Source organism: Etheostoma spectabile, chromosome 5 (assembly GCF_008692095.1).
Source record: "Etheostoma spectabile isolate EspeVRDwgs_2016 chromosome 5, UIUC_Espe_1.0, whole genome shotgun sequence".
NCBI lineage: Eukaryota > Metazoa > Chordata > Actinopteri > Perciformes > Percidae > Etheostoma > Etheostoma spectabile.
In genome coordinates this window covers 33,082,868-33,099,173 of record NC_045737.1, presented here as the reverse complement: position 1 = coordinate 33,099,173, position 16,306 = coordinate 33,082,868, and the positions used below count along the sequence as shown (strand labels likewise).

The 16,306-nt window shown below is 39.6% G+C and overlaps 1 protein-coding gene across 2 annotated transcripts; it reads right to left on the bottom strand.

Annotated features, from left to right (window-relative positions):
• Positions 1-11,024: 11,024 nt before the first annotated feature.
• Positions 11,025-15,423, bottom strand: elovl7a (ELOVL fatty acid elongase 7a). Of its 2 annotated transcripts, XM_032516146.1 has the most exons (8): positions 15,033-15,423; positions 13,179-13,271; positions 12,874-13,064; positions 12,291-12,371; positions 12,137-12,193; positions 11,893-11,998; positions 11,648-11,784; positions 11,025-11,532 (listed from the first exon to the last, which is right to left on the bottom strand). In XM_032516146.1, the coding sequence occupies exons 2-8, from the start codon at positions 13,240-13,242 to the stop codon at positions 11,284-11,286; spliced, it is 885 nt and encodes a 294-aa protein (XP_032372037.1). In that variant the 5' UTR covers positions 13,243-13,271; positions 15,033-15,423; the 3' UTR covers positions 11,025-11,283. The 2 variants fall into 2 exon arrangements, with proteins under 2 accessions (XP_032372037.1, XP_032372039.1); XM_032516148.1 differs by lacking the exons at positions 13,179-13,271; positions 15,033-15,423 and adding an exon at positions 13,318-13,323.
• Positions 15,424-16,306: the final 883 nt, after the last annotated feature.

The following is a 16,306-nucleotide window of genomic DNA, read 5'->3' as shown; positions in this document are numbered from 1 at the left end:
AGATACAAAGTAATTGTAATTGAGCCTTAGAGGTACAGATAGGATTTCTGGTCATTGTGTAACCGTACAATTATGTAAGTTTCTGCCGCTAGGGTTCTCGCAATCAAAACAATGACTGGTAAACATAGACTTTTGATGATGTTGTGTAGTTGCGTGGGTTTGTTGTATCAGTACTTAACTACGCAGGTTGGGATGGCTGGTGGAATCTCCGGGGCGGCGAGGATGTCCGATGGCTGTTTGCAGAAGATCTCCCAACTGCCCGGAGTTATCTCTCCCTTCATTTTTTTGTAATCTTAACTAGTCGTTTTGGAGCCTAACCCACCTTTTGTCAGGTAAATTTAACTACATAGAAAGCTAAACACGAAGGGGGGAGGATTTAGGTGATTTTGGAGTGTGCTAGCTGCCTAAATTAGCATTAGATTGGTCGTCTATCTATACAGCTTACATCATGTGGTGAGCATTAGCATTGGCTACTTGTCAACCAGCACATTGTTGTAACGTTAAGCTTGATCAATCGATATTGAAATGTATTAATAACTAAGGTCTCTGCTCCAGTTTAACATTTTATTACCAAACATATAACTCAATACCAATAACACAATAGCTGCATCAAAATGTAACACCTAAGAACAATAAACGGAAAAAAAAAAATCACCTTTGTAAACGCAGTACACAAAACAGCCAAAACATACATACACGCACGTATTGGGATGTGCAAAATCTTAGGAGAAATTACATAATCATCCATAAATACAAAGTATACAAGTCAACCGTCTTTAATAAAGCAAAGATTTCAAAGTAGAAAAGTCCCACGTTACTTTACTTTGTACTGTAATATACTATGCAGAACAGCTAAAACTCACAAATTCAAGTATTGACAAATGCATAATTTTATAAAAATACACCACATATTTTCCAAAATCAATCAAATCAAATCAAATTGGTACTGTTGTGGAGTCTACAGACCTGCTGGCCGGCTGGTTGATGTGTGCCTGAACTTGTAGATGGTTGCTGGTAGTCTGTATCTTCCTCTTGTACATATGTCAGCATTGATCCTGCATTAATTTCCAAATACGAAGTAAAAAGGATCATTATAGAAAGAGACAAAATATTAAAAACACAGAATCTTATACCGAAAAAAAAGATAAACATTTAAAACTGTAAGCATGAAGCCAAGGAATTCTCCCCTTTATTACTTTTCTATCAACTTATCTATTTGACAAATCTAATCTAATCTAATGTAAAAGCATAATATAATGAATATTGTACACAATTCAATAACGTTTGCTTCATATCATTCATAATGATATTTTATGTTTATATCTAATCTACAGGAATAAAAGAAAAATGATACACTTTACACAAGACGACATCTCTGAACTTAATCATTATTTTACCATTTAACCCTTGTGTTGTCTTCCCGTCAACCATGGTCACTTTTTTTCAACAATATTATTGCTTTTTCCAACATTTATGTCACTTTTTCATTGTTGTGGGTGCCTTTTTTCTTATGTTTTTGGTGTTTCTTCCAAAGGTTTTCGATATTTTTAATGTCTTATTTTGACGGCCCATTTTTTTGTGACAAATAGAATAAAACATTTACTGAAAACGGGTCAATTTGACCCAAGGACAACATGAGGGTTAATTGAATACAACTAAAATATAGTTCCAAGAGCATTTAGTCTACAACGTGTTTTTCTATTTCACCGGCATGCCTTTGCATCCTGACATGAATGCAATTAAATCAAAACGCCAGTTCATTTTGTCATGTAGCTTCTGTCCCATTCACATGTAGCTAAGCTAGCTGTCGCAGTAACACTTTACAGTAACAGTTCACATTATCAAGAGACGTTTTCTATCCCACTGCACATCCATCACCTCACCTAATTTGTGTGAGCGACTGTAGCTTACATTCTGCTGGATTCTACTGAATGACAATCCTAAAAATAGTTGTGGGTTTATTGGGCATCGCACACGCCACAACATGCGTTCTTAAATGATGCTAGGTCAGCTTTGCTTAACCCTCATGTTGTCCTCGGGTCAAATTGACCCGTCCTATGTCAATGTTCTTTTTGATTACCCAAAATAACACAATTGATTCCACACAACGCTTTTGAAATGGTATTGAGTAAAAGTTGACATATTGATTATCCCTCAACATACTGTACATTCCTTTAATTTTAGTCTAAATAATTCCTAATTTCTGCTTTTCTAACTCAAACATTAGGTATGATTTCCTATAAATGAGGTTTATTGACCATACATTTCAAAACTAACTAAAACTAAAGTTAATAAGTTAGTGTTACGTAGTTTTGAAAACGTCAAAAAAAGTGACAAACAGTGGAAAAAAAGCGTCAAAAGTGTTGAAAAAAGGGACAAAAATGTAAGAAAAAGTTTTAAAAAAACATAGATAAAAGGCATCAACACAAGTGTGATTTACAATTTTGACGGGAAGACAACACGAGGGTTAACGCCTTAATCGCACGCTACACAGTAATAAATGGTCTGAAGCAAGAGGAATTGTTAGCTTACCTTGTGCGCGGACTGCTAACGGCTACTGAGAAAGTATCAACCAGGGTCATGTTAAAATAAACCTTAAACCACTGTTCAATATCTAAAGTAAAGTAACTGCTAGCTGGTGTCAGTTACTTGTAAAACGCATAGTGTTAAAGTATTATCTCAAATTAGCTTGCACCTAAGTTAAAACATATTTGAGTTTGCTAACGTTAGCAAAGCGTTAGCTAGTTCGAGGTGTTTGCATAGGCTAACCATTACATTAGCAGCGCATTTCCCGTATTTTAGAACTCGCATTTTCTTCTTCTTTTTTTCTCTGCTCCTGACGCCATTTCCAAAAATGTTACTACTTCTACTGTCAAACTTCGTCAGACACAATCCAACACACCACTGAGAAAGGGAAGGGCACCACGGGGAGCTTGGGAAGTGTGTGTGTGTGTGAGAGGAGAGAGAGAGAGAGAGAGAGAGAGGAGAGAGAAGAGAGAGAGAGAGAGAGAGAGAGAGAGAGAGAGAGAGAGAGAGAGAGAGAGAGAGCTGCTGCCGCCTCTATGGCTGTATGCTGTCATATCTGCTTAAGGACAAGAGGCAAAGAAAGGCTATTTACATGTTCTGCTTTCAGATGTTTCACGTGTTCATGTGTGTGCTCTGACAAATCACAGATGTAAATGTTCCCGCTGTTCCATACTGTAGCAGCGTATGACGTTTTGATGCAACGAAAGAAGGAACAAAGCGTACACACTTTGCATGGCATTAGCATAACCCTTCCACTCCTGTGAGTTTGACGAGCCTTGGGGCCAGACAGCTTCCAACAGTAGCACTCTGCTCGCCTGCTCTGAATCCCAGGCTGCGTGCCTGTTTGCCGGCTGTTCCCCGAGGGCCTACCTGCTCCACTGCCCGTGTTTCTGTACGTCTGTCTTGCCTCTTTGATTCCCCATTGAGATATGCATTGCAAAGTGAGATGAGGAGATCGGCATCCGTCTGTAGAATCTGAACATTGCTGGAGCCAGAAGATGGTTATCTTAGGTTAGCATAGACTTGATGACATAAATAATCTTCCTACCACCATCCTTAAAACTCACTAATTAACATTCTTTTTCGTTTGCTTAATCTGTGCAAAAATCAAATGCTAATAAAAATGAAAAGACAAGTTGTTTCAAGCGATTTTATGGATGGTTGGTTCTTTGTTGCCTGGCGACTTCAGACTAAACTCCAGGAACTCACTGCTCCAGGCTATGAAATAGTCTGGGGCTTAACCCCCGGCACATTCTTGTTTTTGTTTTTTTAACATTTGGACCGAGCCAGGCTAGCTGTGTCCTCCTGTTTTTAGTTTTTTTTTATGATAAGATAATTGTTACCTGGCTCCAGTTTCATATTTAAAGTAAACTTTCAGAGTGATCCTAATCTAATGTAACTCTTTGGCAAGAAAGCAAATAAGCGTGTTTCCCTGAATGTTAACTGCTCCTTTAACTGCTGACCAATCCTTTTTCTGTTTTGACATTCAACCAACATACAGCCTTGAATAACACATTAAAACTGGTTGGGACTCAAAATGAGTTTAGACGTGAAAATTCCTGTAATATATTTAAATAACTGTAATGCACCAGAGATTGACGAGACGAGCTGAAAAGGCAGTCTGATTGAAATATCATCACTACTTTCAACTGTGTAAAAAATGGCTGGCTGTTACAAATGTGGGAGGAGGTGCATTTCCTCTCCAGTGTGTATTTATGTGAGCTGTACTCTAGGTTTTATGGACTCTCTGGGCTTTGTTCATCCTTGTTATTGGAGTTGCTATTTGTTTTACAGTCTATGACGGCAATGATGAATATTGTGATCAATATCATGTTTTGAGCTGTTAGAGTGGATGAGAGCCTTAAGCTGACCATATTACCAGGCATGTAATAACAGACGGGAGGCAGATTTGGCAACAGTTGTCCAGAGGGGCCTCTCATAAGATACACAATTTGATTTGGTTATCCCTGATGTCTGCAACACAATGTGTTGTTACGAAGGTGCTGACTTGAAGTTACCCTTCAAGCTGTTCGTGGGCCAGAGCTACTTTAAGTCCTTATTACCTTAGAACATCCACATAAGCACTGACTGAACCGAACTTCCTTTGACCTGCAGTCCTATTTCATTTTGGGGCCTGTGAGACTCACAAGGGACATTTGAAGAAATAATAAGATAAAAGTGGTGCTATCCCTAGCTAGTCCGTTTGTAAGGGTCGAGCTGGAAAACTGCTGGATCATACATTTCCCATAATGCAATGATGCACTACGTCTTTTCCATAGACTGTAAAAAAGAATTCATATTAACGGTCTGTGGTCTTTCCATGACCCTTCCTGTCTGGTAAACACCCCCAGTTTGCAAAACAGCAGGATGGTTTAAATTAAAATTCTTCAAGCTCAAACTGAGATAACCATGACAACGTTGCTATGACATAACCAGATTACTTTACCTTAAAGGTACAATATACATGCAATAACATTTCTGCATTAAAATGTCTAAAAACGACTACCTTTGTTATATATTTTGTCAAGTTGTGTCTTTACATTATTCCACATTATCCCAAATGTTTCAATGTTTTATTTCTGAAACGGGTCGTTTCATTTGGACGCCTGCCAGTGGCGTCATAACTTTTCTAGTTCCTCTATCTTCTGTTACAATACTGCTTCAAAATTATCAGTCATAATAAATATAATGCTGATATTTAATTTATACTGTTTATTGATCTCCAGTGGGGAAATTACAATATATACTCTGTTTTTTGTTTGTGAAATCACCACACACACACACACACACACACACACACACACAACACACACACACACACACACACACACACACACACACACACACACACACACACCACACACACCCACACACACACACACACACACACACACACACACACACCACACACCACACACACACACACACACACCACACACACACACACACACACACACACACACACACACACACACACACACACACACACACACACACACACACACACACACACACACCTGGCAAAATGTACTTTGCATCACCTTAAGATGTTTTTGTTTATAGAATCCATCCTAACTATGACCATGGAATATTAACCTAGATATGCTTTGTTCTATATGTACAGTATATTTAGTGTTTAGCTTTTTATTAATTCTTTTCCCTCCCTCTTCTTTCCTCATTCTTTTTCTTGAAAATCCAACATATTTTGTACTTTGCATCGCCATTTGAGAGGTTCGTGAGATGGAACCAAGCAAAATTAGCTTCCCCTTCATCAGTTGAGCCACTGTATAAAACCACAGATCACACTTCTCACATCACAGAGACTGGATCTTAAGAGTGGAACAGGACAGGAGAAGTTTTGGCTCCTCTTTTTGTTTATCCTGCTCTACTTTGTTGTCTTTTTTTCCCCTCCAGCACCCTCTGTTCTTTCCCCACACTGGGACTTTTTCCAAACGGTTGTCACAAGTCCCAACGAGTACCGCTAAGAAAATGGTCGAATGACGATGCCACCGCCTGGGACCACCGGGATCTCGGAAATTATAGTGCCCTCGAAACAAAAGCAATTACCGCGTAACGTTTCTCATTCTCATGACTGTGATCAAGCCTCACGTGTCCTCCTGACAGTCAGCGCTGACCTGAACACTTCATTTCATATTTACGGCTCCTGTGATTATGGCATGGTGTGACATACTGTATGGAGTCACCATTAAACAGGGGCTCAGTGGTAGAGTGGTTGCCTGCCAATCGGAAGGTTGGTGGTTCAATTCCTGGCCCTGCAAGCCCTCCCATGTCTAAGTGTCCTTGGGCAAGACGCTGAACTCCGAGTTGCCCCTAATTGCATCGGAGTGTAAATGAGTGTTTAACTGATGCCAAAGTGTGTGAATGTTTCCTGTGTGATGCAAAAGCTCTTTGAGTAGTTGGTAAGACTAGAATATGTTCTTTGTTAGGTTTTTATTATTCTATATAAATTACATTTAAACACCCTGCACACTCAACTTCACAAAATAAGTATTTCTATGTAACATTAACCCTTGCGTTGTCTTCCCACTGACCATGCACTTCATGTTAAAATAAACAAGTTTTTTTTTTCCCCTTTTACTGTTTTTTTTTTTTTATTTTGACGCATTTTCTGAGGATTTTGTCCCTTTTTTTTGATGCACCTTTTCAATGTTTTGTCACTTTTTTCAATGCTATTTTTCACTAACACCAACTTATTTTCCACTAGTTTTACATTTATTTTTTGGAATACATGGTCAATACATTTCATTTACAAGAAATTATACCTCATTTTGAAATTATGAATTACTTTGACTAATGTTAGCGGAACCTGTGTGGATGGAGAATCACAGACATGTATCTCAAAGTTTAGTCAGGTTTTAAATCCATTTCAATTTTTTCAAATGATACAAAATTGAATACCCAAATGTGATTTAGTATTTGTAATTGTACTTAATGTTTTGGGTAATTTGTTTAAAAAGAAACCCGTATTTCTCTTAGAGAAGTTTTGAGAACGGGTCAAATTTGACCCGAGGACAACACAAGCGTTAAAGCTGATATTATCAAAATGTTCATGTTAACAATGAACTGTAATAAACTACTGTTGCTAACATATTTCTTTCGGTCCAGGTTTATATAAGCCTATTTATTTACTGATTTATTGATTTTTTTTTTCTTCTTCTAACGTTACTCTGGTACAACGTTGCTGTTTATTATGACCGTTCTACAAGCTGGGCTTTTATTTTCATAGGCTATATTTACTATTACTTCCGGGTCACTTGGCCCACCTTCCTGTCTTTCTTTTAATGTAGATCTTCAAACGGAGAAATGAAAATAGGAATTTCAAAAAGCCGAAATCGGACCGTTATTTGAATTTGGTTTAGTTAAAAACGGGAGAACGGCTCTTTTCTTTTCTTTTTTCTTCTTTTTTTACTGTTTCTTTGTTTTGGGTTTGAAACAAAAATTGAAAAAAAAGGTGTTTTTCTCGTTTTTTTGTTTTGTGGCTCAAACAAAACAAAAAAATCAAAACATACACGGACCCACTAGAGCCCCACTACACGCTCCAATCAAACGACGTTAATCGGCCAGATAGTTCCCTCCAGAGTGATGGAGACCAAAAACAGAGCAAAAAAGGAAGAGTGAAAATTGGACTTACATTCCGACAGGTCACTATGGAAACACAACTCCCCGTGAATGATAACGGGTTCCACGTCTGCTGGAGGCCATTTCAAACCACTGAGGAAACAAAAACATGAATACAGAAAAGTCTCCCGTGAAATAGCTTTTTTTTTTTAAATGACAGAAAGTGTTATGTTGATGTCAGAGACCATAGTAACGAACTTTATATACATTTCAATCTATTATGACTTCATCTTAATCATAAAACGCTGTTGTTGAAGGCTTTCATTTGTCATTTTCGGTACTTATGCTGTAAAACTGACTCCACTTGCAAGTTAAACTGTTGAGATACCTCTAGTGATTCTGTCCATTCTTTGATAAATAATTACCCTAACAACCCTTCAAATATCCCTTTATTTAACTCATTTAAATTATAGCCTACTTTTACAGTTTATGGGTGACCAATATGGATGAAATGCAAATGGTCAGGGCACAGATCCAACTGAGTAATGTCGGAATATACTGACTGTTGATAGATGTTTATGTCCATAATCAGACCAAATAGAGATTAAAGCTGCAACATATTCATGTCATTGATAAAGGTTCAACGTAGGGGAATAGTTGCTGATCCAGATGTCACAAACTCTGGGGATGGCAGATGCCGACAATTAGTACGACTATCATTTTGCTTCCGCTGTCCTTTATTAAACAAACGTATGTGAAATGGTTTGTGCAAGGCAAACGTAAAATCTGTGAAATGATTAAAAGGTTTCTAAATCGTTGCGTAGCTCGTGGTTTAAAGGTAGCAAAAATCCTGCTCGCGACTTGCCTCATTCAGCTGATGATGACCTAGTCATCCACAGTGCGGGGGGGGGGGGGGGGGGGGGGGGGGGGGGGGTGGGGGTTGGGAGACACAGGGTTGAATATGGGGAAGCTGTCAAAATACTGGTTAGCATAAGTAGTCACCCCTTCCAAAGTGTGCAGTGGGATGCACCTTTAGCAGCAGTTACTGTGCAACATTGAGTCAGGGAGGAAAGGTCTCTGGTTTTCACCCAACATGCAGGATATACAGTACATTTAAATAGTTGATGATGATTTCACTTATAATACAAATTAAATATTTCTCTGTTCTGGAAACACAAACAGTTCAAAGAAACAAGCTTTTCACCTAACAGCAGCAAAATACAGTTCAGTGTTATCCTGTAGATCACACAACCACAAACCGGTGCGGTCGATATTTTGAGATTTAAAATGTTGATTTGTTGGGCACCCAGATAGCTCAGTTGGTAGAGCGGGTGCCCATATATAGAGGTTTACTCCTCAACGCAGCCGGCCCGGGTTCGAATCTGGTCTGCGGCCCTTTGCTGCATGTCACTCCCCCTCTCTCTCCCCTTTTATAACTTCAACTGTCTTGTCCATTAAAGGCCTAAAATGCCCAAAAAAGAATCTTTAAAAAAAAAAAAAAAAAAAAAAATGTTGATTTGCTTAATACATTCAACCTGATGACTTACACCAGGGAAACCATACTTTGTCATGAATGGGAAATAAAGTGGCGCTATGGTTTGTGGTAATCCATTTTACTGTAATGCACTGTAAACTGCAAACCTGCAGTCTCAGTCTAACAGTGCCTCCTACTGGGGAAGGTGGCTCATCACAATCAGGTTAAAGCATCACTTCTATTAAAATATGGTTTTATCCAAGCCAGCATTGATCTAATTTTCAAGGTTCTATTGAACTTGATCATATCATACCCATAATTCATTATGTGCAGATGGTAACTAACCTTTTACCAGACCATAAACACAAAATAGTAATTTGCCAAATACATAATGTATAATAATGAGCATGTGGTGATTTAGCAAGTTACCCAATGGTGAAATATACTTTGGCCTGACAATGTGGGCCGTGTGCAAACTTGGGGTTAAAAGTGAATAAGTAATTTAATTTAAAAAAAATTAAATCTCAACTAGCATACTCTATGAATATACATCCCAAGGTAAAAGCTAGCAGAAACTGTTACATAAAACTGTACTTTGCTTTAGGCTACTATTGAAATATTAAACATTTACTCCAATAATCTCAAGCTTACCTGAAGGCATGTCCTTCGGCTCAGACAGCGCAGTGGAATGAGCAGACTTAACTAAAACATGGCTCTAATTTACGTGGCTGCATTTCCCCCCCCCCCCCCCCAACCAACCTCTAAATGAGTGGAAATTATGCAAAAATACCTGAGCTTAACTTTGTGGACATTTTCCAAATCTGGTATTTAGGTGGAATTTTTAGTCTAGTTTCTTCAATATTCTGCCAGCTTTGTGTCCACGTGAGACGCTCAACTCTCCTACGTCCACTACTTAAAATTAACAGAAAAGCAAATAAGACATTTATAAAGTACATTGACCATTTATTGCCATATAAATACATATAAAAAAGACATTTCATACAATTTCTTACAGTATTAACTATTGGTATAATAAGGGATCTGAAAAAAGGTTCACCCAAATTTGTACTCAATTTTACAACTGTAAATCTTTAGTGTCAGCCTGGACTTGCACCTGAATAAAAGATGGAACCCTTTCCACATCGAGCTCAATCCTGTGTCCTCAGTCAAAAGGAGCATAGTGTTACATTCACTTTTTTTTTTTTTCTTACTTAAGATCATAATACACTGCTCCACAGACCTCATTCTAAAAAAAGGCACAACTTGACTCCAGCTGCCTAAAGACTTCTTTAGCCACAGAACTTCAAACACGTGAAGCAAAAATACTTAACATTTTCCGACTGGTTGGCTAAATAGTAAATATGCATACTGCAGTTCTATAACAATGTAATTTTCGCAATAAGGAAGTAGTAAAACTCCAGCTCTGGATCCTACAAGAACCACATTGGCCCATCAGCCTTCCTCTCTGGCATCTGTCACATCATCGCTTCATAGGAGAACCATTACATCAGGAGAACACACGTGTTCTACTGTAGATAAAGACAGCCCTTTTCACTGAGTGTGTACCATCAGCAACAGTTGTGACTAGAGAAGTGGGTTTTAATATGTGATCAAAGGACACCCTGTTGTACATGTAACCATTTAACAAAGACATGTGTAGCCTGAACACCATTTTAATATATTTTTTGGGGCCAGGTGAAAAAAAAAAAAAAAAAAAAAAAAACTTTTCAGTGCACAACTTTAAAAAAAAACCCAACCCTAAACTGGATTTCCTGAAAAGTCTTAAGATCAAGTCACAAAAGTTAAAAACGATCACATCATTAGAAGCTTTTTTGAGGAAGCCATGTTGGGGTGTACAGCCGAGGGTCCCACAGTCTTATCATAGGTGAAGCCCTACACTCAGTGTGAAAAGTGGGGTCGATTTCGGACGCTTGAAATTTTTTTTAAACCATACTGTAACAGAGAGGAGGGATATTTGGAAACTTCATAGCAGAACTTGGGCTTTACCTTCATTGTAAACAAAATATATACACACGATAAAAACCCTTCAGCTTGAGTCAATAAACCTCTTAAATAGAGCTTTGGTTATTAAAGATTGTCTTTGCAAGTAGAAAACAGAAAGTACAGTCCAAAGTAATGGGGTTGAGCCCCACTGCAGTAGTAGGCTTACATAAATGAGGTCAACCCCAACCCCCCAGCCTGCATCACTCATCTTTTTCATGACTGGCGTTTCCATTCATAACTCCATTGCTGTGGTGTGCCCATGTCTGATTCTGCAGTACTTTAGGCAGCCTCTTGCCCTTGGTGTAGGCGTGGTACCAGAAGTTGAGGAAGAGGAACAGGAAAATCAGGCCGTACGAGCCGATGATGTAGACAAAGATGGGGAACTGGTAGGCGCAGTGCTTCACGAAGAAATACTGGGAGATGTGGCTCGTCACCATGACAAACTGGATCTGGGGAGCAACAAGAAAAAGAAAAAAAAAAAAACACACAGTCAGTCTACTGTCAAGATTCCCCACAGGTATTATTCAAAATAACAAGATATATACGTCTGACGGCACAACGTACCAGCTGAATGGTAGTCAGGTACTTTTTCCACCACAGGTACTTCTGGTAGTTTGGACCCAAAGCAGTCAGGCCGTAGTAAGAGTACATGATAACATGGACGATACAGTTAAGCAGGGCGTGAAATGTCCCCATCCCACCTGGGAAAGAAAAAAAACAATTTTTGGATAATGGCACAAAGCGTTCAAAAAAAATAAATGTCGTCATGAACACTATAGCTTGTACATTAAGACGGGAGGAAATCCTACCTGCAGAAAAGCGAACTCCAAACCACCAGGTAAAGGGCATGATTGAGTGATGAAAGAGATGAAGAAATGTCACCTGGCTATTCTTCTTTCTCAGCACAAAGAAGATCTGGAAATCAAGATTACTCAAATGAGTGAAAAATGATAGACTTAACTGTGTGAGATGAACTCAGAGTCTAATGCAACACACCCACTACATAAGGAAGTGTGTTCCACACGAATGCCTGACAGTGAACGCTCCACTCACCGTGTCCAACATCTCAATGAACTTTGAGAAGTAGTAAAGCCAGCATGTGGACGCCATCTAGGGGAGACAGTTAAGAATATTTCAGTACTGGTTTCAAACGCCATGTGTTTAGATGCTGAGATTACGTCCCATGTTGTAAAAAGGAGTTGCTTACTCTCAAAGCCTGTGGAGAATCAGAGTAGTCGACCGGGTCACAGTGGAAGGAGTATCCGGTTCCCCATCCAGACATCACAAACTGAAAGTAACAACCATGGAAAGAGTGGTTAGTCACAAGTAAGTGAAAAACATACTTTTAATTTAAAAAAAATAAAAAGCTTAAGCTCAAACAGCAACAATTCAGGATTAATATTTAAACCTACAGAGTGTTGCGGTAGTATTTCACAATAAAAGCATTCTAAATTCCTAACTAGGGTTGGGATACCGATTACATTGGCAATGCAGCAAAATTTTAAAAAATTAAGTAAGTCTCGACAAGATGCAGGCGATTGTTAGTCATGGTGAAGTCACACAGCTCTTAGGCAACATTTGCAGAACACAGTGCTGGAAAGAAAACACCTGCAGATCTGGTTTAGCCTCGCATCAATGGTCGCGTTTAGCCAATCAACAAGTGTATTGCATAAGACTGCCGACAGCATGTGTCACGGCTGTTAACAATGGGCTCAGCAACGCGAGTACCAACTCCAAGCATGTACTAGGAGTGCACCACTATGCAATATCTTCTAGTGAACGTGACTCACCTCGTAGCACATGTAGAGCGAGAGAGCCACCACGCCGAAGTTGTAGAGGATCAGAACTCCTTTGAGGTCGAAGGCTTTGCGGTTCTGCATCAACCGAGGCCCCAGCGATGTGACAAAGTAAATGTACGCGGCGATGACGATTGTTTGGGGGAGAGGAGAGGACATGAGGAACCAGGTGTCCGTCCGCCGGTCTGTAACCAAGCGAGGTTCAGATGCAGAGAATAGTGCGATGTCAAAGCGGAGTCATTCACAGAGTCAAATCAAAAAGGGATACTGTAGGTCACCTGGAATGCTGGAGGACTCACCGGCATTTTGGATGAACTCATCGTAAATGAGTGCGGCTGAGGACTTTAAGTTATCAAATTCCATTTTCCCCCGACAGGACTCTTGCAGTTTACCTAGAAGATAAGGTTAGGAAGTCAGTTTGAACCAAACAAGGGACACCGGCATTTTGGACAAGAAGCCCAGCACAGAATCAGTCGGTGATCTTTGTGTCCAAGACCAGCAAAAACATGTTTTGGGACATGTTCAAAAAGCAACACTGCATTTAAGTCATTTTTGATTAGAAGAACGAAGTAAGTTCCACATTGAGGAACTATCAGGTAACTAATGGCTAGTAGAAACTACCAGTCAGCTTCTACCAAGTTCAACGAAACAAAAACCTACCGCTCCACGTGCAACTAGTTTCATTTCAGGGTGGAATTTTAACATATACAACTCAGATTACCATTTGTACTTTTGCTTTAAAAACAAATCATGGCATAAACAGTGGACTGTATAGATTGAAAAAAAAAAAAAAAAAAAAAAAAGCCACCCAGCCATTCTTCACTGTCCCTCCAAGCATCTGAGGCAGACAAAGCAAAGAGTGTACGGGGAGTACAATGACTAGCAGTCAGCATTGCGGTTTTCAGAGAAACAATGACTAGAATTTATTTTGAGCAGGTTTGTATTGCTAATAGTCAATAAATGAGTGTTGCCCAGTTACAAGATCTCACAAAAAGCATGCTGCCTGACCAATGCAGGGCATCTTATATGACTATATAGGTAAAACTCATTTTCCCAGTGATGCTGGCACCAGGACTCAATTGTTAATGAAGTTAAATCAAGACTTTGTCTATAATGCATCCCATAAGTTTCTGGCAATGGGGTGGTGTCTGGCAGAGTTACACTGAGATCAAAAAGTTCACAATGACTGGCTGGACTGGTTTAAGAGGTGTGTGTGTGTGTGTGTGTGTGTGTGTGTGATGGGCCAAGAGTAAGTTCCCTTCTCAGGGTCTTCACTTTAACAAATCAGACCCAAACGGAATCTTACTTAGAACCATACCAGTAAGATAGTCGGTTTCTGGAAAAGCAGTGTGCCTTTTGAGGAAATAGGAGCAGGCTAATTGGATAAAACGCATCACCCCTGGTGTGCCAAGTGCACACAGGACATAACCCTACGTGACAGGTTTTTAAGGTGTGTTATACCTGAATGCAACGAAAACGAAAAGGCATGGGTAAGTCAATGGGTGAAGGTTGGGGGGGGGGGGGAGGGAGGAGAGAAAAAAAAAAAAAAAGGCAGACTGTCTGGAGTTTACACTAAAAGACATGGCAAACCTCAATACGCTTATCGTCATTATAGTCAAGGAGCTTGATGTAAAGGCTGCTATTCCTATGGCACACTCGTTTGGTAGACTATGCCTTGAATGTCTGCATGTCAACTCACGTTTTACAGAAGATCAAATCCACGTTTGAGAGAACTATAGTCCTACAGCATCCCAATCCGGTCCCACTCAGCCATTCAGTAACTGAGACAGACGTATTGATGCGATATAAACGGGTTAAAACACTGGAGACCAGCATTACTCAGCCATACAACATATAACCTCAAAGAATGTTCAATTAGTTGGTGCACCATTTCAATAGGCTAGTTTTTTTTAATGTCACAGAGTCCAACACAAACATCTTTCTCCTTAATAAGTGGTCTAGTTGAGGACCAGGTGAAAACAAATCAGTTATCATCCAACTCGGACAGGAAGTGTTTAAGTAACGTTTATCACGGGCACGCTCTCGTCGACGCACCGGTGCTGTAAACATTTAAATTGGAATGTCTTCAGTGGTATTGTGGCTCGTTTTTCTCACTTGACTCCGACTCAGTTGAGAAAAGTCAAACTACTCACGTTTCGCTGCGGCTGTCACTCGCCAAAAATCCTTTTTGGTCTGTCAAAGTGCCAGTATCCAAACTCCCGGCTCACCTACAGCTGCCCAACAGGTGTGCTTCGTTCTCTGTTCACGCGCCGATACAACGCGAGCTCCTCCCTTCTTATTGGAGCCCCCGGAGGGCGGGGCCTGCTCTCAAGCCACGTTTCTTTGTTGCTGATTGGCCAACTCGTGGTCCAACCACTCTAGTTCATTCTTGAGCGATGCCTCATCGAAAGCTGTCAAGATTCAGTACAGGATATACTCCTACAACGTTATTAATCACTGGTTTCAGTAAAAAGAAAAGGATCAGCAGCTTTACAGTTAGTGCTGTCCAGAACCCCCACCCCCCCACTCCCCAAATCCACGGAAAGATTACAGAAGTACGTGAAATAAATAAAGTAGCAATCCTTTAGCTACTATAATACATACAAGTTTCAAACTGTAAAATTCAAGACACATCAGTCATTTGGGGGAATAAAAGACTGGCAAATTATGATGATTGAGACAGAAACCTTATACTGGATATAAATTGAGTGTGTGCGTGTATGTGTGTGTGTGTCTGGGGGGGGGGGGGGGGGGGGGAGATTCCATAAGTATATGTAAAACTAAGAGTGGGGTGGGACAGAGAAAGTCGTTTCTTCCTCACTCATTGCTTCTAGTTTCAACAAGGGCAGAGAGCAGACCTTACAAACAAATGCTAATTTCTTTAACAATTGGTGTTTTTTAAGGCCTGGTTACTCCCATTGGTGGATTATGGGTAGTCTCTTCTTAACTCCGCTGCAGAAACTGAAAGACTGACACCACGCCTGTTTAAAAAGCTTACAAATGTCTCTCTCTGCGGTCCATAATGTCCCTTTAACCTACATTGGCATAATATACACTGTATACATACTGTACATATTACAAAATGTCTCATCCTAAGATAGTATAAGTCCCAAAACATGCATGCTGTGAAAGCCCAGTAAAGATGGGTTCTGCTCATTTCAAAACCTCCAAATCTTTAAATAATCCACATGATATAATTTGCAGACAGTAGATATCCCCCAAGACTACAGTGAATTATTGAAAATACAAATTTGGTTTGGAACAGGTTAAGAGGACTTAAGCAACACAAAGCTTGCTATGCAAACCAAGGTTGACTTTACATAAAAAACAATGCAATATCAAATATACAAAAACAAACATTATTTATAACAATGTGCAAATTCACATGGTTGTACAATTATTTACACATTTCATTTCAATTTTGAGG